The 22398-nt window shown below is 50.0% G+C and overlaps 1 protein-coding gene across 4 annotated transcripts in view; it reads left to right on the top strand.

The window, feature by feature from the left end:
- Positions 1-211: 211 nt before the first annotated feature.
- Prkcz (protein kinase C zeta) overlaps positions 212-22398 on the top strand; it is a 109603-nt gene continuing 87416 nt past the window's right edge. The window contains exons 1-4 of one of the 4 annotated variants that reach the window (XM_075947120.1): positions 212-403; positions 4069-4190; positions 5260-5346; positions 6991-7041. In XM_075947120.1, coding sequence (XP_075803235.1) covers positions 333-403; positions 4069-4190; positions 5260-5346; positions 6991-7041 — 331 coding nt within the window. In that variant the 5' untranslated portion in view covers positions 212-332. Of the gene's footprint in view, positions 404-4068; positions 4191-5259; positions 5347-6990; positions 7042-19659; positions 20152-20294; positions 20978-21837; positions 21974-22398 lie in introns of those variants that run through there. The other 3 variants (XM_075947122.1, XM_075947121.1, XM_075947123.1) reach the window with 3 other exon arrangements.

The raw sequence follows: 22398 nt of genomic DNA, 5'->3' as shown, positions 1-22398 counted from the left end.
TGCGCGCTCATCATTGGGCCGGGCCGTGCGGCCCCCCGAGGATTGGCTCAGGTGGTGGCCCCGAGGAGCTCCCATTGGCCACAGGTGCCGCCTGCCCCCGTGGATTGGCCGTCGGGACGGCCAGGTTCCGCCCCTGCCCAGCGCGCCCCCCGCCCCGCGCGCCGCCCAAGTTCCGCGGAGTTGGCGCGGCCGGCGCCGTCGGTCCCGCGCTGCGCGCTCCCTTCCGCGTTCCGCCGTCCGCCCCGCCTGGCAACCCGGCCCTGCGTGGGGGGCCGCTAGCCATGGCCTGAGCGCCCTGGACGCGGCGCTGACGGCGGCCGGCAGATCGCGCCATGCCCAGCAGGACGGACCCCAAGATGGACGGGAGCGGCGGCCGCGTCCGTCTGAAGGCGCACTACGGCGGGTGAGCGCGCGCGGCGCCCGACGGTGGGCAAGGCGGGGCGCGCAGCGGTGCAGCTTCGGGGCCGTCGGGGGCGCCGCGCGCGGGAGGCAGGGCGGGGAGGAGGCGGCGGCTGTAACTGCTGCGGCGCCCTTGGAGGTGGCCGGAGGGAGCCTCGAGGGCGGGGCGCGCTTCGGGTCTCTGGGTCTCTCCGGGGCGCGCGCAGCGGGCCGGTGTTGTTGCGCTCCTCGCCCTGGTCGCACGCAGTTGGTCAGGGGTGTTAAGGACAGATTTGCACGTCTAAAAGTTTTCACCAGATAATGGAAACTTTTGGTACGTCAAAACAAACAAACAAACAACAACAACAACAAACCAAGGCTATTTAACTTGGTCTCGGTTTAAATGTGAGGGAAACCTTTGAGCCAGGTGAAGGCACCCGCAAGAATGCCTTGGGTTGTAGGAACATAAGGGCAGTTTTTGCGGCTTTTGTTTGCGGGACAGGAGAACTTTTTGGAGATGTCCAGAAAGACTACAACCCTGCCCTCCTTTAAGGACAGGCATGATGAACCCTTCGTCTCTTTCCTGGAGGTGGTTTTGCGGGGCTGGACTCGGCCCTGAGCGCTGGATTCCACCTTGCTTTCAGCAGAAATGGGGGCATCAGCACTTGACCGTGGTCAGAATAGTTGCCCGGGAGCACTGAGTGTTGGGAAGCGGAGTGATGGCGTCGGTGTTCTGGTGGCTGGTCCACCCAGGCTCGTCTGGAAATCCCATGGTCTAGTCGCCTCGATTGTGTAGACAGAAGGCGGTGGAGGCCCTAACGCTTTGGCTGCTTCCAACAGTGCCCTGCCTCCTGGAACTGACCTGGGTACTCCCAGGTCAAGGGTCAAGGGTCACCACTCTTGGAAAGGAGGAAGGGAGTGGAGTGGAATGCTGGCCCTGTGGCTGAACTGGGCTCTCGGCATTCCTGGGAGTTTTACTAGTGGCCGGTCCCAGCCACAGAGACAAGAAAGGAGAGGTTGGCTTTCCAGCCTCAGGAACTGCCTGGCCCCACAGGTTGTTACGGAAATATGGCCAACTTCTGGTGATCCTGGACTTGCAGGAAGAAGAAGGGTTTCTGGGGGACCTGCCTTAGGCCTGGAGTACCCGGTGATTCCGTAGTGAATGTTGATGCAGAGAGACCGTGTCTCCTGCCTGGAACCCCCAAGCTGAGCATGCTCAGGATTGGCCCTTACTAAAGCCAAGGCCCCTGGGTGGGATGGGGGATCCATCCTTTCCTTAAGGCAGCTTCAGCCGGCACCTTGGGGGTCACGGCTCACTTTGGACAGTGCCCCCTTTCCTGGACTTGTCTATCTTGCCCACTCCTCCCTCCCTTTTGCTCCTGGGGAGCACTTTGGTTACTGGCTCTGTAATTCAACCTGTTGACTCCGGTTTCCTCAGTTGACAAAAGTGGAGCCCCCCCTTCCTCTTCCTTTCCCTACCTCCCCTCTCTCCCTTTCTCCACCCCTTCCTGCCCTCTTCCCTTTCTGTCTACTCCACTCCCTGCTCGCTCTGTTTCCCCCCCCCCCCTTCATCTCCCCTTAGACAGGGCTCTTTCCCAGCCTTCCTCCCCACTTACCCTGAAATCTGCCGTCTGGGTCCCTTTCTAGAGCTTGAGCACCCCCGAACAGTGATGTCAGAAACGCAGATACTGTCTCCGCTGTGAAGGTTGTGGGTTGAGGGGGCCTTCTGTCTCGGAAGACAATGTTCTGGGGGCGTGAGGTAAGACACCGCCCTGAGGGAGGTATTGGAGCCACAGCTGAGAGTCAGAGATACAGTCCTGTCCTTAGAGCAGTGTAACGTGACAGCCGTCTGTCTTCCTGTTGTCCCTTGTCCGTTTGAGGCTTGACATCAGTGCTGCCACCCGTGGTCATCTATATTCCAGGGGTGCCAGGGGGATTACAGGTGAGCCTGACATTCAGAGCCGAGGTGCCTGCTTGACAGTGGTGATGTCTTCTCTTCTGAGGATCTCGCCTCAGAACTTTAATGTGGAGGACCTGCTGTGGCCCTGGAAGATGCAAGAGGCAGAGTCAGGGATGGGTGGTCCTTCCAGGCTGGCCCTAACTTCTGGGAGACACTCTCGCTTAGAGCTGTGTCGTGAGGAAGCTCACCCTTCTGACTCAGGCGAGATGTGTCCAGGGTGATACAGTTCAGCCTCGTGTGGCAGCACCTCCGAAGCATTGGGGTCTCACAGGAGCAGTCCACGCTTGTCCTCTGGGCACTAAAGGGTGTGGGTGGAGGATACCATCCACCTGGGTTCAGGAAGAGATCCAAGAGAGGGATTGCAGACCTGATTTCCAGAGTTCCCATTTCCAAGGCTGGCCAGTGCCATGGGCAGTGTGGGCACTGTGTCAGGGTCACCTGGGGATGGGGGCTTAGATGTTGGAGGCTCTCCGTGCCTCAGTTTCTACAGGGTGTGGTGGGTAGGAGCAGGGTCAGTTCCTATGTGGGGCCTGTGAAGGTGGCTGGCTGGCTGGTCTTGGTAGAAAAGGGGGGGTATCTGGGGACATCTCTCCCTGGCCCTACAGAGTGGGTGAGATCCATGGGCCAGGCAGGTCCCTGAAGGCCCTGGATGGCATGTGGGGGGCTGGGTAGGTGCTGGATCCTTGTCATCAGTGGACAAAGACTTTGTTTATAGACAGTTGTGTGACCCAGTTTAGATAACCCAGCAGGGAAGCCAGGGATCAACAGCAACCCTGGCTGGCATTTCTGCTTCAGAGCCCGTTCTTTCTCCACGGATGTGAGGCATGAGTTTTGCTTTTTACTGCGACTCCAGTGAGGGTGTGGTTCCTGCTTAGTTCCCATGGAAACCTGTTGCTGCTGCCCTTCCTTATAAGGAATATAGGGGAGCCACCACCCCCCCCCCCCCCGCTTCTCATTTACCTCCTCCAGGGCACGTCTCTGAGCCATCTCCTGCTACAGAGATCTGAATCCCATTTGGGAATGAGAAGATTTATCTTTTAAGGCAAGGGCATTCTGAGATTTGAGGTTGCCAAAAAGCATTCCTTTTAGAATTTTCACAGCTACGCCGGACGGAGGTGGGTCGGATCCTGCCGAGGCATCCAAGAGCTGCTTTAATTAACTAATTAATTATCCTCCTCTCCCTTTTTTCTGGACAACACACCCTGGTTGTCATCGTCAAGGCTTTGGGGAAAGGCTTGACTATGGTGTTTTACCTAAATGAGGCGAATGGACCTGGGGTTTCGTTTTGTGCCCCATAGGTGCCGTTGCCTGGCCCCCAGGCCTCCACTAGGGGGCGCCATTGGTCACTTAAACATCGTCCTTCATCCACTCATGGTGGCTGGTTTTGTTTGTTTAAGATGTTATTTTATTTGCGTTAGTATTTTGCCTGTATGTATGTCTGTGTGAAGGTGTCACATCTTAGAGTTACAGACAGCTGTGAGCTGCCATGTGGGTGCTGGGAATTGAACCCAGGTCGTCCAGAAGAGCAGTCAGCTGAGCCATCTCTCCAGCCCACTCGGGTCGTTTTAAAAAATGGTCATTGGTTCTCTTTCGTGTTGGGAGCGGGGCTGTCATACCATCTTTGGGGAAGATTTTTATTTTTCTAGTCAGTAACTTGTCCAACCAAAAGCAGCGTTTGGTCGACTTCAGATGAGATCTGGTGACAGATACCTCTGTCCTCTTTGTCCCAGGGACATCCTGATCACCAGCGTGGATGCCATGACAACATTCAAGGACCTCTGTGAGGAAGTGCGAGACATGTGCGGCCTGCACCAGCAGCACCCGCTCACCCTCAAGTGGGTGGACAGCGAAGGTAGCCCCCGTCTTGGGATGATCAGCCTGAACTCCAGGGCTTTGGCTAGGCAGCCTCCCCCAAGTACCACTGAACTCGCTAGAGCCAACAGTTCCTGAATAGGGTGGCTGCAAACAGGGTAGATAGGACCTGAGGCAGTCGGGGCCGCACTAAAAGCAAGGCAGAAAGGGAGTGTTCCTGCTTCGTCGGGGACTCAGCTCAGCTGCAGGGGAAGCTTTGAGCCCCTCCTGGCCCCCAGCCTACACAGCTCCTTCTCTGACTTGCCTTATCCTGGGGTGTTCTGGCAGCTGCTTGAGGAAGGCCTGGCTCTTCATTTCCATAGAAGAACAGCGAGGCATCTGTTTCCCACCTCTTGATTTCTCTCTCTCTCTCCTCCCCTTCTTTCTCGTCTTTTACTTTCTTACTTCCTTTTCCCCCTTCTCCTCTCTCTCTCTTCTTCCCTTTCTCTTTCTTCTCTCCCTCCTTTCTGCCCCTCCTCCGCCTCTCTTGCTTTCTCTGAGTCCCTCTATCCTTGTCTCTGTTTCTTCCTTCCTCCTCTTTCCTTCCCACATTCAGACTCATAGAAACTGGGATGAGACGGGGGGGGGGGGGGTCGGGAGAGACTCCTTTTGCACAACCGACTACAGCTGCCAGTCGGAAGCACCGTGGGGCAGGCAGAACAGTTGGCTTCCCCTATTTCAGCAGAATTACACATACATGGGGCTGCTTGTACGCTTCTCTATCCATCAAGCCTAGAAGGCAAGGACCTTTTCCTTTACCTAGGCCACCTGGGAGGAAGTTCTAGCTCTTGCTTGCTGCCTAGCAGGCTCTTAGAGCTCCCAAGGCTGTGAGTAAACATGACTTCCTTCTGGGGTTGATACGTTCTTACATGGGAAGCTGAGGTCCCACGAGGGAAAATTAACTCATTGGTTTGGACGGCTGTTGTGGAGTCTCGCACGCTTGCTCTGTGCTGACCATGAGCAGTGAGACTTTGCCCACCCAGACCTCTGTCTGAAGTGCTGAGTAGCTCAGACCTCTTTGCCTTTGTGCCTCGGTCACTTCATTGGTGCCTCTTGCCTCCTCCCCCTAGGCGACCCTTGTACCGTGTCCTCGCAGATGGAGCTGGAGGAGGCCTTCCGCCTGGTGTGTCAGGGCCGGGAAGTGCTCATCATCCATGGTGGGTGAGCTGGAGGTCAGACCCTTCCTCTGTCCTCTTGGTCTGCTGTGGCAAACACCATACCAAAGCCACGTGGGAGGAAAGGGTTCATTTAGCTTACACATCCTGATCACCGTCCATCTTTGAGAGAAGCCAGGGCGGGAACCTGGAGGCAGGAGCTGAAGCAGACATACCTACCCAGGAGCAGTACTGCCTACAGTGGACGAGGTCCTCCCACACCAGTCAAGAAGACGTCACACAGACTTGCCTGAGGCCAATCTGATGGAGGCTTTGTCTCAGTTCCCAGATAACCCTGGCTTGTATCAAGTGTCAAGTGTACAAAACTAACCAGAACATAGCCTGAGGGGCTCTCCTCAGCTATGGGGATCTTTGTCTGATTGTCTGATGATTGGGAAGGCACATGGAGCCTGGCAGTAGAAAACATGATGATGTTCTTGTGTGCGAACGGAGACAGCAACAGAAACATATTAATTACAAACCGTTTGGCCTATAGTTCAGTCCTATTACTAACTAGCTCTTACATCTAAATCAGCCCATTTCTATTAATCTATTGCCACATGGCCATGGCTTTTACCCATCTGCTGGCATGTTGTTCCTTGGGCGCTGCTCACGTCTCTCTCAACTCTACCCCTCCTCATCCTATTCCACCTAACCCTATCCTGCCTGGCTATTGGTCAAATAGCTTTTATTATTCACCAATAATATATTGGTGCATATTTGTAGCATACATAAGCATCCCTTAGCACTTATGTATTTTTAAAAGTAAATTTATGGGATTGAAGAGATAGCTTAGTGTTTAAGAACACTTGTTCTTACAGAGGACCTGGGTTCTGTTCCCAGCACACACATGGTGACTAACTAGTGCCTCTTCTGACTTATGCAGGCTCCCACGTTCATGTGGTACACCCACATTGAGTCAGAGACACGCACGTACACATAAAAATAAATTAATTAATTAGAAATGTATCGTTTCATGTATTTATCTATTGTGTGTATGCATGGGTGCCATAATCCGTGTGTCGAGATCAGAGGAGAGCTTCCATGAGTTGATTCCTCGTGACATAGGTCCCTGGGATCGGAGCTCAGGCTTGATGGTAGGCACCTTACACCCTGAGCCATCATCTGACACACACACTTACGTTCTGCTGGGCCTCGTGGCACAGGCTCGTAGACAGACTGAGAACGTTCGAGACAACTCGTGCTGTAAAGTTCATGAATGCCAGCGTGGACAGCTTAGCGAGACTTGGCTTCAAAATAAAAAGTAGAAAGGGCAGAGCCAAGGACGTAGACTCAGTGGAAGAGAGCCTACCTAGCATTCTCAAGACCCCAGGTTCAGTTCTTAGCGTGGCTTTTAAAGGTCGGTTTTCTAGATAATCGCTGTGCTTTCTTGCGTCTGGGTTACTTTATTCACGAGAACTGCTGGTTTTCCTTTGATAGCTCTGCTCTCCAAAAGCATTTTTTTCTCCTGGAACTTACGAGTAGGGTTTGACCACATGGGCTCTTGAGGTTCTGCTGAGGAAGGTTTTCCAAGAGTGGTCTCATGGGGACTGTGGAGAGCGCTTTGACCAGGGCAGGACTTTGCCTGAGAAATGGTGTTAACGGTCCACTGTTACTAATCTTGTCCTTTTCTTTCTCTCTGTCCAGTTTTCCCAAGCATCCCGGAACAGCCAGGCATGCCTTGTCCTGGGGAAGACAGTGAGTGTTCAGTTTCCTCTTGATTTTACTTTGTTTTACTTTATGTGATATGATGTTTTCTGCCGGCTTCTGTGTCTGTGAGCCACGTGAGCACCTGGTACCTGCAGAGGCCAGAAGAGGGCGTCGGATCCCCTGAAACTGGAATCATAGTTATCAGCCCCCATGTGGGCGCTGGGAATCAAACCCAGATTCTCTGCAAGAGCAGCCAGTGCTCTTAACCCCTGAGCCATCCCTCCAGCCTGAGTGCTCCATTTTTAAATTTCTAACACGCGCCATGTGCTACGGGTAGCTGGTCCGTCGTATCAGGGTGGTGGGTGGGTGCCTCGTGTAAAGCCGGGGACCCCGAGTCGATGAGGAATCGTAACCTCGAGAGCTCTTTTCACTTTGGCTGGCTTCCCCGGTTTCCATGGATATGATACGGCTGACTGGTGCTTTATCGGCAATTGGGGAGGTGAGGGAAAGAGGTGTGGTCGGCCTGGTTGTCAGGTGGCACAGTAGAAGGTCTACAAAGCGTCCTGGTTTGTTCCATGAGGAAAATGCCCAGGCCAGGCCGCCCGGATACTGCTCCTATGCGTCTGTATCGCTGTATCTGCTCCACGCAGACCACTCCGGGCGCCTTCCTGTCCTCTTCCTGTCTTGTGTTGATCTGTTGACACCCCCCCCCCTTCCCGGTCTGGTGGTTGAAGATGAGGGAAGCAGGTCCCAGGAGTGGCGGGATCCAAGGGGAGTTTTGCTCTTGCTTCTGATTGTGCCCTGGAGGCCGTGCTTGGGTGCTAAGGGGTGACAAGGCTCCTGGGGGTGACAACTCTTGGCTTCCCTGGCCGATGAAGAAGTATCTGAGGTTGCACAACCCAGTGTGATTAGGAGGCAGGTGCTCAGCTCGTGTGTTTTGCCTCTGGTGGGATGGGGAACCGGCCTAGGGCCACAGGGTAGGACAGCAGGTGAGATTATCAGTCAGGCGTGTATGTGTGTGTATGGGGATGCCTGAAGAGGCCTTTGACAGACTGGGTGGTGTGGAACCCATGACACGGGACTTTCTAGCCCAAGTCCCAAGAAGCCCGTGCAGAGTCCTTAGGGCAGGTGGCCCGTGCAGAGTCCTTAGGGCAGGTGGCCAGCATGTTGTTTCCTTGTCCTTGTGGAATACTCCCTAATGCTCTAGGACCCTCCCTCTGGGGTGCCTGCGTCCCACAGAGGGACAGGCATCTGGACAGCGTGTGTATGAGTATGTAAAACAGTAACATAAAGCGTGGGCTGGCAAGATGGTTCAGTTCTCGCCTGATGACCTGAGTACAATCCCTGCTTCCCATGGAGACAGCCTCCAAACACACAGCGAACATGGTACTCACATCATATGCACATACACGTCACACTGTGGCACACATATATCTGCACTCACATACATCATACACGCATATGTATGCTCACACAATGATAACAAAGTTCTAAAATTTAAAAAAAGGATCAGGAAAAAATGTATAGCTCAACAAACGCCATTTTAAAAAAGAACAAGCTGAAGCAGCGAGGAGGGAAGATGAGGTCGTCCTGTCCATCTCCCTCCTTGACCTTCACACTGCGGGGTCAGCAGGGACATTTCGGGTGGTGCCTGGCTGTCACCTGGGTGGATTTTTGGCCGTGGTAACAAGATTATGTTCATGTGTTTTGCCTTACATCCAGGCGGCCCCTGTAAACCACAGGAGCTAGAGGGTTTGTGCTTCTGTCTCGGCTCTGTCTTAGCTCTGTCCCAGGGTGCAAGCCTGTTGGTTTGCATGTAGGTGCTGTAGGGAGGGTCCCTCGAGTGGGTGGCCTGTCACCATACAGTACTGCCACTGGATGTCGAAGAGTTTGGGGTCTCTGTCGAAGTGGAAGCTGGGTGTGACGAGGTGGGTCCGTTTTGTCCTGTGGGCATGCAGACAATGCAGCTAAGCCTTAAGAAGGGCTGACCCGGTCACACGAGTAGGTCCTTGAGATGCTTGCTAGGGTGGCTCCGTCTCTGATAGACACTCAGTTTTGTCAGAACATTCCATGGAACCTTTGCTGAGTACCACAGGAGATGGATGGATGATTGACAAGCCAGGGTCTTCCTCTCGCACTTAGGACTGTCCCTTCCCTGGCTGGCTGGTGCACTGGGGTATAGAAAGGCCTTCATCTCCTTGCGGTCTGGACTGTGTGAAACAATAGGATCCTGACACAGGGTCTCCCACTCTGTGTGCTGATGTTCTGTTTTCCCCAGCTTGTAACCCTTCCCATCTGATGTTTGTGCCCGTCTTTGACATGCCAAAACCGTGTGACTTTGCTGCCCGCAAGAACATTTGTGTTTATAGTTTTGCTGAGGATCAATGAGGAGGGTCTGCGTGGTGGGATGTTTGTTTGTTTTTTGACACAGGATTTCCCTGTGTAGCTTTGGAGCCTCTCCTGGAACTCGCTCTGTAGACCAGGCTGGCCTCGAACTCCCAGAGATTTTTTTGAAAAAAAAAAAAAAGAGGGATGATGGGATAATAGATTTGTAATTGTGAGTTACTGTTTTTAGACAAATATATTGGTATAGATTCTTGTATATTGATACAAAGTTAAATTATATTGACTATTGTATGCATGCATGTTTCTACCTCTGTTTAAAACATTCTTATGTATTGACATATATTGTATTGATATATATATTTACCATATTGCAGTGTACATTTCTACCTCTGATTAAGATACTTATATAATGTTTGTATTGATATATATTTACCTACTGCAATGCATATTTGTACATTGTTTATATTTGGAGGTCATTGTCCTCATTTGTTTCACAGTCGTTTATTGTCTTAGTCTTTAAGTTAGATAGATATTGAGAATTATATAGACTAATAGTCATCTAAGTTTGTCATTTATAATTAGACTAATCAGGTTCTTTAGATATATAGAGATTATACTCAGTATAGATAGATAATCTTCAACTTCTTCAAAGAGCTGTAGAAAATGGCCTTTAATCTAACTCAGAGTTTTGTGGTAGTGAGACACAATTGCTCCTGGCAACACCACTCTATTCCCGAGAGAATGTTGAGCACCAAAGACACTCCACCTGGAGCATTTCTTTTTGGCAGAACTGGCCTTGGGGCAAAGAAATGCCCATACCTCAACCACTGACAAAGATACAGAGCGTGCATCAATGGATAAAACAGGGCTGTCTTATCCTGCCAAGACAGGGTAAGATAGTTCCTGCCTCTGCCTCCTGAGTGCTGGGATTAAAGGCGTGTGCGTCACCACTGCCAGGCGTGCTGGTGGGATGTAAATGACAAGGGTGAATCTCCTTGAGCTTCAATGTGAGATGGATGAACAGACACATGGGTAGATCACAGCCAGCGGTGGATACCAGTTTGAAAACTTTGCAGGACCTGGTTGCCGTGGAACAGGCTTTTAGGGACCATCAGTCCCCAAATCATGACATAGAGACTTAATAATTATGAAAACTCATCCTTTGCTTAGGCTTGTTTCTAACCAGCTCTTATAACTTAAGTTAACCCATCTCTGTTCACCTTCATGCTGTCATGTGTCTCATGGCTTGCACCTCTCCTCTTGCATGTTCTGCTTCCTCTGCATCAGGCTGGCAACTCCACCTTTCTCCTTGTCAGAGCTCTTTCTGTCCAGAAGTCCCGCCTATACTTACTGCCTAGCTACTGGCTGTTCAGCTTTATATTACACCAACCACAGAGACACATCTTCACACTGTAAAGGAATATTCCGCATTTCTAAGACAGTAAAACTATATACAATAAGAGCAGTTATCAGTAAGAATTACAGTTACAATGTCCATTTCATTCACATTTGGCAAATTTGGAGAAAATACTCCACTGTGTATCTTATCTTAGTCCACAGTTTTATACCTAAACCATTTCTTGCCACAAATTGTATTACCATCCTAAAAAGATCTTTTAAACATCCTTTTAGATAAACTACTTAAGCTTTTCTGTTTCTCAGTCATAAACTTTACACATCTTTTGTAAGTTTCTTTTCTGAATTTGATAACAAGGAAAACTGTAAAACTGTAGCTATCTAGTCTTTGATTCCCACCAGAGACCTGAGAAGGATAAAATATTACTTGAGTAAACAGGAAGTGTAGAGAAAGCAACTTCTTTTTTTTTAAATATTTATTTATTTATTTATTATGTATACAATATTCTGTCTGTGTGTATGTCTGCAGGCCAGAAGAGGGCACCAGACCTCATTACAGATGGTTGTGAGCCATCATGTGGTTGCTGGGAATTGAACTCAGAACCTTTGGAAGAGCAGGCAATGCTCTTAACCACTGAGCTATCTCTCCAGCCCGAGAAAGCAACTTCTAAAACTATAGAAATGACAGAGACATCCGACTGCCAGGTTCCTCTGCAACGTTGGGGCATCCATCTGCAGTCTACAGGCCTAGAATGTCTGACCAATTTTTCTGTGAAGCAGGAGTTTTTGAAGGACTAACCTACTTGTCCTGGCAAAGTCTGGCAGTTTCTTTCTTTTGTGTCCTGCTTGTCCAGTTTGGACAGCATACTGTCAGCGGTCAAGGCAATGGGAGTTTCTCGCCCAAATAGCTAACTTTTGCCACAATGAAAGTAAACTTTGTATGGAGGTTCTTTGATGTCCATCATCATTTTTTGAAGTAAATTGGTGCTGCCAGGAGCAGACGTGTCTCACTGTCATGAAAGCCTTGTGTTATTAAAACATTTAAATGCCATATTCTGTAGGTCTTTTAAGTTTTTGAAGATCTCCTATTATCTAAAATATGTCTCTGTATAACCTTGAAAACATACCTAACATGGCTATAAGTTTGATGTTATAGATAACTATTAACCTGTCTTTTTTATTATCCTAAATAGCTTTCAAGGACTAAAACTTTACATTATAATCTTAAATGAACTGCATAGGTATAATACTTTAGAGTAGACACATATATACAAGTATAACTATAACCTTAAATTTGTATCAACATACAAAGAAAGAGATCCCTGAATCTAATCTCCTTTGTTCAGCTTTTCTCCTGGCCATGACCACTAACAACTTGTAACCACCGCCCCTCAAACAATGACAAACATTCATAACCCATCTATCCCATCTCTTGGGAATGTGGGCATCATATTCTCTGGACTGCTTTCTGTTGTCTGGGGGTGATGGCATCTTTGGGGGACCATGAGAAAACTGAGAACACCAGCCATGATATTTGTTGTCCAGTCTCTGTGCAATGGGACAGTCCTGGCTGGAGCAGTCTGTGAGGCTGGACCATCTCAGCCAGCGGCCTTGAAGCTGGTCTGGACCTAGAACTCTGAGGAGAAGGCAACAGAGGCTTGAGAGGCTGGGCCACCTGGGCCGCCTGTTTTCATTGGTGGCTGATCTCCTTGCTCTGAAAACACACAGACTTTCAAAGGTAACATGCATATCTATATTAGCACAAGTATGGACTGCCTCTTGTACACTGACCAGCCAAAGATGATATTTTGTTTAATGTTTGAGCGGGTGGAATATACATCTCCCGTCTTGTAGGTTTTCCAGGTTTATTTCTTTATGTCTATAGCCAGGATTTTCAGGGGCTCTCCCCCAGTCAAACCCGAGTCTCTTGAATGGATCCACAGCCTTTTTGTTTAGTCTCGTCTCCAAAGCAATACATTTTCTGACTTCCATTTTAGGGTTAAGGCATTCCTAAAGTATCCAGGCTGGTTTAATCCAGCAGTGCCTTCCACAATCCCCTGTCTCTCGGCCGTTGTCATTCTCTGTTCGTTAGCATTCAAAGAATTGAAAGTTAACAAAGCACCATACAAGGTCCAAACTCCCTGTGTTGTAATATTTTTTATTCGTATGTAACTTTTTTATTTTACTTTCTTCTCTTTTAAAGACTTTTATTATTTTTAAACGATTTTTTATGACTCTCTGAACCCATTTTCTTTTCTTTCTTCAGCATCAAAGCACATTTTAAAACCCACTCTACCTTTTTAGAGTGGTTGTGTGTGTGTGTGTGTGTGTGTGTGTGTGTGTGTGTGTGTGTGTCTGTACCTGGCTTTACTAAGCATCTGCAGATATCTCCGACCACACGAGGCAAATCTGCTATGTCAACTGCAGCCCTGCTTAGCTTAGCGCATGGCGCTGGCGGTTGGCTCCAGCCTGCAGGTAACTTCCAGTAGCCATATCTGTTTGTGCTGGTGAACACCAGCCTGCCTGAGAGACTGCCCGACTAGGAAGCTACATCCAGCTTCTTGTTCAGAGCTTTTCTTATCTTTCTCAAGCCCTGTGTTTGGATATTTGGGCACCATGTTGGATGCTATATGTAGAAAAATTTTTGGGGAGGGGGTACCAGCTCACAAACAAAACAGAACAACACAGAGACGTATTATAAAAGCTTGGCCTATAACTTAGGTATGTCCCACTTGCTCTTACAACGTAAATCAACCCATTTCTACTCATCTGTGTGTTACCACATGATGCGTGGCTTTGACCTGACCTCCTGCATGTCTTGCTCTCTGCATCTGACTGGCGACTCCCCATATCTTCCCTAAGATTTCTCTGTCCCCAGAAGCCCTGCCTAACCTCTTCCTGCCTAGCTGTTGGCCATTCAGCTCTTTATTAAACCAGTCACAGTGACACATCTTCACAGTGTAAAGGAACATTCCACAACATTTCCCCTTTTTGTCTAAATAAAGAGGAAAGGCTTGAGCTCTAATATAATACAACCATACACATTAAGAACAGTTATCAAGTAAGCAATACATTCACAATGTCCTTTCTCAGCAGGTCTCCTCTCCAACCCCTGCACCCTTGGGACTGGCCAGGCTCTAGCTGACTTCTAAACTAACTCTGAATTGTAAACTGCATAATTAACATTTACCACTAGGAAGCAAACTCCCTAGCAGCATTTAGAGTTCCCATTGCTCGGCTGCCACCACCCCAAGCCCATTCCAGAATGCACCCCACTCCTCCAGCAGCTACTCGCTGGCTCTAGCTTGGTCCCCTGACCTGCTTCCTGTCTCTGGGTTTGTCTGCTCTGGACATTTCGTATAAAAAGACTCACGTGATCCGTGGGCTTATGCCCCACTTTCTGTCAGTAGCATCTTGAGGTTCTTCTGTGTTGTAGCGTGTTAGCAATCTGTCCCTTTTGTTTGTTTGTTTGTTTTTAATTTTTAAATTTCTGGCAGAAACACGTTATTAAATTTTTATCACCCAATCTTTTTTTTTTCCTTTCTTTTTCTTTTTTTTTCCCTCCTGACATGGTGATCTCAGTGATCCAGGTTGCCTTTGAATTCTTGGATTCAAGCAGTGTTCCTGCCCCAGCTTCTGGAGTAGCTGGGACTGCAGCATCCTTTGCCTGTATTTGAACTGTGCTGTTTTTGTTTGTGGGTGTGAGGATCTGTTTGTATACTCTGGATTTTCATCTCTGGTCAACGTTGATTTCCAAATACTTTCTCTTTCTGTGTGTTGCCTTTTTTTTTTTTTTTTTGGTTGAAAGTTCCTTTTGACATTCAGTGTTTTAAAGTTTTCTTGGAGTTGGCCTGTTTTCTCTTCTGTTGCCTGCACCCTGGCATGATGTCTTTGCTTGAATTTTCTTCTACTGCTTTATAGTTTGAGCCCTAATTGTGTGTTTGGGTGCATGTGTCTGGTGCACCAATGCATCCATGGCGTTATCATGGGCTAGGTAAGAACTTTACTGCAAAGCCTCACCCACGGTCTTTAAAGTTTTGTGGGTTTTGTTTCATCTTTGAGTCGTTGATCCATATTAGATTAGTTCCCATGTTTCATGTCTGGTAAGAGTCTAACTTTTGCCCGCACCATTGAAAAGGTTTTTCCTTTGCCTGATGAAGGTCTTGTCACGCTTGTTAACTGTTTTCGTGTATACGAAAGGAGTTGTTTCTTGGCTTTCTGTTTGCCATGGTTCGATTATGAAATGCCAGCCGTAGGCTCATGTGTTTGAAGACTTGGTCCATAGCTTGGGCTTGTCCCACTAGCTCTTAAAACTCAGTGAGCTACTTGGGAAGTTTGGAGACCTTTTGGACACTGGACCTAGATGACTTGAGTAGGGTTAGTGTTACAGCTCACACGCTCCTGCCACCACGGAGCTGCCATGCCTCTGCCCACGTGGTGGACTCTGCCTTGTCGAACCAAACACATCTCTTCTCCCCCACACACATAGCTCTTATCTGGAAAGTGATAACCGACCACACCGTTCCACTGGCCTGAGCATAAAGTGACTGTTATGGTTGCTGTAACTTTGCAGTGAGGTGGTTTTGTTATTTTTTCCTTTGAGATAAGGTCTCCTGCAGCCGAGGTTGGTCTCAAACTTGCTATGTAGCAAAGGATGACACTGAATGCTGGTCTTTCTGCCTCTGGGATTACAGGTGTGTGCCCAGACTGGAGAAGTGCGGGGCACTGGGCGTATAACACGGTGGCAGAGTACTTGTCCGCGATATGTAAGGGCCTACATTCAGTCACCAGTAACACACACACACACACACACACACACACACACACACACACACACACTCCCCATGCAGTCTGCTTTGTCAGGATTGTTTTGACTTCTGGGAAACTTAATATTTCTTTCTTTCTTTTCTTTTTTGGTTTTTCAAGACAGGGTTTCACTGTAGCTTTGGATCCTGTCCTGGAACTTGCTCTCTAGATCAGGTTGGCCTTGAACTCACAGACATCTACCTGCCTCTGCTTCCTGAGTGCCGGGGTTAAAGGTGTGCGCCACAACTGCCTGACTCTTCTTTTTTCTTAATTTTGAAATGGGATTTTTTTCTTGTTTTTTTGTTTGATTTTTTTGTTTGTTTGTTTGTTTGTTTTGGTTGACTAGATACTAGATTTTGTCATTGGGTTGTTCTGTACTTATTTAGATGATCATGTTTGTTTGTTTATTTTTGAAACTCCTGTTAATGTGTCCACTACACTGACCAGTGTTGTTTACTGACGTGGAGGGTGGTGTGGCCATGAGTGCAGGGACCTGTGGAGACCAGAAGAGGGCATCAGATCCCCTGTAGCTGGAGTTACAGGAAGCTGTTATCCTCCTGACCTGAGTGTGGGTGCTGAGCACCGAACTGGGTCCTTGGAGAAAGCAAAAAGGTTGTTGTTGTTGTTATTATTGATTTTCAAGACAGGGTTTCTCTGTGTAACAGTCCTTAACTGTCCTGGAACTCACTATGTAGACCAGACTGGCTTTGAACTCACAGAGATCCACTCTGCCTCAGCCTCCCAAGTGCTGGGATTAAAGGCCACCACTACCCAGCTTGCAGGAAATTCTCTTAACTACTGAGTCATCTCTTCAGTCTGAAACTAATCAATTTTTTAATTTGAATTTTCCTTAGATCCTATGAGTGAGTTCCTCTTGGTCATGATATATAGTGTTTTTTTACTAGGTTGCTAAATTTGTTTTGCTAGTGTTTTGTTGGGAATTTTTTTTTAATGGCCATTGATGCTGATCATGAGATTCAGGGCCCACTGGGACAATGATAAAGACACCCATCTTGGGCTTCTGATTTAACCACATCTACAAATTAGGTCTTACCAGTAAGTTTTAGGGGAAGGGTGTGTGCACGTCACAGTGAGCACGCCAGTGTTCAGACACCTTCAGGTGGTGGCTATATTGAGGTCCATCTGCCCTCTGCTCCTGTAGGTTGGTGAGCTGCTCTGACTTCTTTTCCAGTCCCACTTTGTGGGTGGACTTACACTGTTGTGCTAGAGGCTGTGTGTGACTGGGGTGACAGTGGGGCACCTCTTGGGGTTGGTTCCCCGGGGTTCTGAAGTGGATATCAGATTCATGCAGGGCAGGAAAAACTTCCAGGTCTGTCTCTCATCTCAGTTCACCTCCCTCTTGGTTTCCGTCTGTGCTCCCAACCTGGGGAGCTGCTCTGGCTGCTATCCCCCCGTTACGTGCTTCCTAGAGGTCATCATAACTGTGGGCTAGCAGCAGGCTTGGGCAGATGACACCTTGGCAGGGGTGTGGTTGCCAAAGGAAGCCAAAGTGGTAACCTGTTCAGGGAACAGCCTGGAGTGTTGTGGGAGCTGCGGGCCTGCTTTTCGTCCGGCCCGGCTCCCGCCCGGCTAGCTTTACACCAGAAATAACAACACTCAAAGTGTATTCATTTAAACACTGCTTGGCTCATTTCTATCTAGCCTCTTCTAGGCTAATTCTCACGTATTAATTTAGCCCATTTCTAATAATCTGTGTAGCACCGCTAGGTGCGCTTACCGGGAAGATTCTAGCCTACGTCTATCCTGGGTCGGAGCTTCATCGTGTGTGCCTCAGAGAGCAGAGCTATCACGTCTGCCCGGTAGAAGGGAGCATGGCGTCTCTGAGCTCACTTCCTCTTCCTCCCAGCATTCTGTTCTGTTTACTCCTCCCACCTATGTTTTAACCTATCAGGGCCAAGCAGTTTCTTTATTGCTTAACCAATGAAATCAACAGATCGATATGTTTTAACCTATCAGGGCCAAGCAGTTTCTTTATTGCTTAACCAATGAAATCAACAGATCGATATATGACACTCCCACATCACTGGAGCTCTTGGGGCATGCTGTGTGTAACCCTAAGGTGCTGGGACCAGATTGGTGGGGGGGCTCAGTAGGAGGGCAGTGGCCTGGTCTTCAGAAGGCTTTGGTTCCATCCCTAGTACTGGAGAGACGACAAGAAAATGAATTTGTGTGACATTCGTGTGGCTACCACCTTATTGGCTACCATACACGCAGTGTGACCGTGCAGGTAGGGGAAGTGTGTAGTGCCTCAGTTTCCCCCTCTCTAAGCGAGGACTGTGAAACTCATGACCTTTAGAAGGGTACATGCCTACGTTCCCAGCACTTGAGAGGTAAGCTCCCAAGTGTTCTCTAATGAGTTTGAGGCTAGCCTTGACTAGTCGAGACCCTGTCTCAGAAAAACAAAACAAAGAGCCATAAAAACAAAGGCTTCACTGGAATACGGTTCAGGGAAGCCAATTCTCTGATAGCCCGCTGTACCTACCAGGGGTGATCAGGTGCAAACGGGAGTTCCCGACCCAGTGCTGGCAATTAAACCTTTGCCTGGTCCTTCCCTTGTCCTGGAGAGTGGGAGGAAGTGAGCCAGGCTCAGGGTGGGAGCTGGCAGGTAAACCGGTCCCGCACGACTGGCGAGTATTTATAGGTAGGGCCTATTGTTTCGTTAAAAGTCCCCTTTCATTCAGACTTGTCTCAAATTATTTGTGACAAATTGGGAAAGCTACTTTTGCTCTTAAAATAGGCTCCTAACAAAATTAGCCACCAACCCATGCAGCCTGCATTTTCTAGAGTTTTTTTGCAAAGCTGGATATTTTGGGCTGGACTGGAGGAGAGAGATTGGCCAGACAGTGTGATGTGGTGCTAATTTTTATGTTAGACACATTTTTTTTTTCTTGTTGAGGTCCCTCATGGATGTCACAGTTCAGTTATCGTATGATTTTATAATCTGAGTCAAGGGCTTGCCAGGTTTCTAGCACAGGGCCAGGACCTAAGCGGGCTCTGTGGTCTGTGCAGCCTCTGTCTTAACCAACAGCTCTTCTCATTGTATTGTACCTCAGTGAATGTCATTGTATTGTACCTCAGTGAGTGTCCCAATAAAACTTTCACAGGCACCAAAGACTATTTCAGATATGGTCGTGATTTTTAAAAATATTATTATCTTATTTAACCAATTAAAAATATAAGGTTTTGGGGTTTTTGTTTTGTTTTTTGTTTGTTTGTATTTTTAAGGGCTGGAAAATTTAGCCCACAGCTTCGTACAGAGTAGGCAAGCGTTGTACCACTGAACGACACCCACAACCCTAGGCCGGCTTTCCATTTGCAATCCTCCTCCTGCCTTAGCCTCTCAAGTGGTAGAATTGCAGGTCTGTCACTACCACAACTGGCTCGAGAGTCATTCTTACCCTGCTTGGCTGGAGCACCAGGTGCCATGCTGTGCCTTGCCTTGTTTGTGGAAGAGGGGCCTTGAGTGCCGTGTTTATGAGTTTCCCCTTTTCTGAAGTGCCTTTGCACAGCTGGTCAGCTGCCAAAAGAGGGAAGCTTTGTCCCTGGAGGCGTGGCTTCCCTCTCTCCAGGGTCTGACTGAAGGAGCTGGATCTGAACCCAGAGCTCAGGCAAACAAACACAGACCTGTGAGCCGATGCCTCTGTGCTGCGGACGTGGCATAGCCAGCAGGTCGGGGTGGGCCAGCCCCGAAGAGGGGGTCCTCGTGGGAAGGCATGGGGTCAAGCGGTCCATCACTGACTCCCAGTCTGTCTGGGGCACCAGGTTGGCTGTAGCCCGGCAAGGCACAGCACCGTGTGTTAGGTCCCACATCGTTCACGCTGTGTGATGGATCACCCCCTCACCTTGGCCTCCGTGAGGGTGGTACCAGGCCGGCGAGATTCGCTCAGATCCCTGGGAAAACTCTTTCCCGTTCCTACGTGGAGGGTAGCCCACTGTATTCTCCATGTGGTGGGGTCCATGTAATGGTTGCACCTACAATATGCAAAGGCCGTTTGACCTAGGATTTGGCCTGCATTGAATGGGCCGTAGTCCTCTCATCCTGGGTACTGGACAGCCCTTCAGTGCTTGGGACCCGAGTCCATCTGATTGCATATCATAGGCCATTGTTACGCCTGGAGTTGCTGCACCCAGAATCCCAGCCTGGTGCTAATCAGGAGGGCCCCAGTCACCTGGGGTGTTTCCCCAGATGTGGCATTTTAAAGACTGCTAAGTACGAGCCCTCCTTGGCTGGGCTCTGGCTGGCTCTCCTCCTGTCCGGCAGGCTCAGCACAGAGACGCTTGTTTTCGTGTGACGTCAGCTCCTCCGTATCCATGCCGTGTTTTAGTTTGTGCCTCAGCTGCCGGCTGTAGCTTCCCAGGGGAGCTGGGTACCACCCGGGCCTGGAGACATGAGGAGGCAGAGATGTGAGAGGCGGGGAGCAGGACAGCCAACCTTGTATTAGATGTCTGCTCCTCCGGCAGCAGCCCACCCTGCCTTTTGTCGATCTGGAGACCCACCCCGCCTATTGTCGGTCCAGGAGGCCAGGGTCGCAGCATCGGCTCCTTAAAGGGACGGAAGATGCCTCCTTGCACGCCCACCTTCGGTAGAGCATAAAGAATCCTGTGCTGGGGAGGACGCCGAGAAAGCCGGTAAGTAACGCACGGCTCTCCTGTGGGTTTTCCACCAGGCCTAAGGTGGTGGTGTTGCAGGCCTCACGGATGCGGTGGCCGGGGCCGCGGAGCTCAAGTCAATGCTTCAGGTCTCATCTTGGCTCCGCCACAGCCTGCGTGTTGCACAGATGTTCCAGCACCGAGTCGACCAGGGCATGGATGCTGCCGCAGCATCTTGCAGCGGCAGTGATGTCGGGAGAAGCACGCCGAGAGGCTGTTGTCTTCCCTGGTGACAGGTTTTCAGAAAAATAAGCCATATAGTGAAGCATGCCGAGCTGCCTGTGCAGCTGACGGGAATGCGAGGGAAGGAGATGGTGCACGGGTGTACATGCTGGAGGCCTGGGGTGGGCAGAGCTGCTGCAGAGCCCAGCGAGGTCCCCGGGAAGCCTCTCCCCTCACTTAGCCTAGCCCTGGGGAGCCTCCGGCGACTGGGCAGTGTGTTGCTGTGACTGGGATTTTGCAGCCGGGAATCTGTGTCGTGGTCGGAGGGAACATGCATCTCCGCCGCTTCCTCCTCTCCCTGCATTGCTGCTAGCGGCTGGATTAGTGGGACCACAATGGTGAGGTCTGGTCTCCCGCCTGGCACTCAAACAACCAGCACCTGTTTCCATAAACAAGCGCATCTCTGGCTGGTCGGCTTACAGGGGCGAGCCTGCCCTGCCTTTCTGAGCGGTGGCTTTGCATGGGCAGCAGCCTCATGCTGGAGTCTGGGTGACACGAGAGGGGCTGACGTGCACCCGGGTTCTCGGATATCGGCAGGCAGTGCGGCCTCGGCGCCCCATTTTCTGCCCTGAGATGGTTGGAGGTAGATTGAGATGGGTCTGAGGGCTGTTCGGGGATTGAGGGTGAGGGGCATGCATGGGAATGGGAATGCTTTTCTGACGACCATTTTGCAAGGGTTTTTGCTTTTTTTTAAAAAAAAAAAAAAAAACAAAAACAACTACCAGCTTCCCCTACCAAGCTGGCAGGGGCCTTGGGGCCTGGAGAACCAGGTTGTCCAAAGGTATCGCTCCCTCGTTTGGAGTGTGCAGAGAGACATCGCCCCCTCCTCCATGGGGGGGTGTATAGACTGCCCTTCCCCCAGGCATGGGCTGTTCCATGCAACCGGAATGGGTCTCAAGGGTGGCTTGTTTGTTTTGGGCCCTAGAATTATCAAATGTGGCCTGTGGATGGGTTTGAGACAAGAACGGCAACAGGGGTGCTTGCTTGCTTGCTAGGGAGGAGAAACGAGCTGTGTCATAGTTCTCTGGGATGCATGGGTGTTGTGGCCTCTTTCCGTTTGCCAGACGGCTTGCTTGCGGTGCATAGCCAACTTGAATCCTCAGCAAGTGGACCGGTAACCAGGGCTTCCAGACTGGTACTGGGGCGTGAGGTCTCCCTGGTAGGTTTTGGCCCAGTGCTCCTTGGTAGTTTCACAGAAACATGGTCAGGGACAGCTCCCAGGAACCAACGGGTCCCCCTGGCAAAGCCATCCCCTACGGATGCTGGTGGAACACAGAGTGGGTCGTGGCTGCGTTGTTAACGGTGTTTGTGTCCTGACCAAGTCTGCGTGGAGACCACCTTCTTATCTAAGCATCACCGGCTTCCAGCGGACCCCTTTTCCGTCTCTGTAAAGTTCAGAGGCACCGGTAGTTATGTAAGAACTTAGCTGTGAGCTATATTCCTGCCTCCTAGACTTCATCCCTGATCTCAGGCTGTGCTACCCTGCAGCACTTGCTGGCCTGCCTGTCATTCCTGTCATGCAGGTCAGAGTGTCCATGGGGTCCCTGGAGCTCCTGTCGGTTCATTCCAAGAGCTGCAGGTAGGTGCCCCGGTAGCTTCGGGCCTCCGGCTGGGGTGTAGGAACCATTGGAGTTGGCCGCGGGGCCAGTGAATGTTCTTGGAAGTTTTCCCACATCGTGTTGTCTAATCTCTGATACGTCTGTGGAGTGTTCTGGGCACCGCAAATGAGCCAAGGTCTGACCACAAGGAGACTGTCCAGGGGTTTGGGCTCCGAACTGTCCTAATATAGAGTGGTTGTTGTTCTCTTTGCTGACCTGGATCTGTTGTGAGGATGTTACTAAGCAGGGACCATCTTGGGTGAGGGGAACACCTCTGAGTGGGCTGTTTCGTGGGGCAGTATCTGAAGAACCGAGACTATTTCATTTTTGAACTTGTGCTGTGGTGCTCCAAGGCATTGATGGTTCTGGCATCGTCTTGTTCACTTACGGCCTCTTGCTGTCTCAT

Source organism: Microtus pennsylvanicus, chromosome 13, assembly GCF_037038515.1.
Source record: "Microtus pennsylvanicus isolate mMicPen1 chromosome 13, mMicPen1.hap1, whole genome shotgun sequence".
NCBI classification, from domain to species: domain Eukaryota; kingdom Metazoa; phylum Chordata; class Mammalia; order Rodentia; family Cricetidae; genus Microtus; species Microtus pennsylvanicus.
The sequence above is the reverse complement of the archived record's forward strand: the minus strand, read 5'-3'. Positions and strand labels throughout refer to the sequence as shown.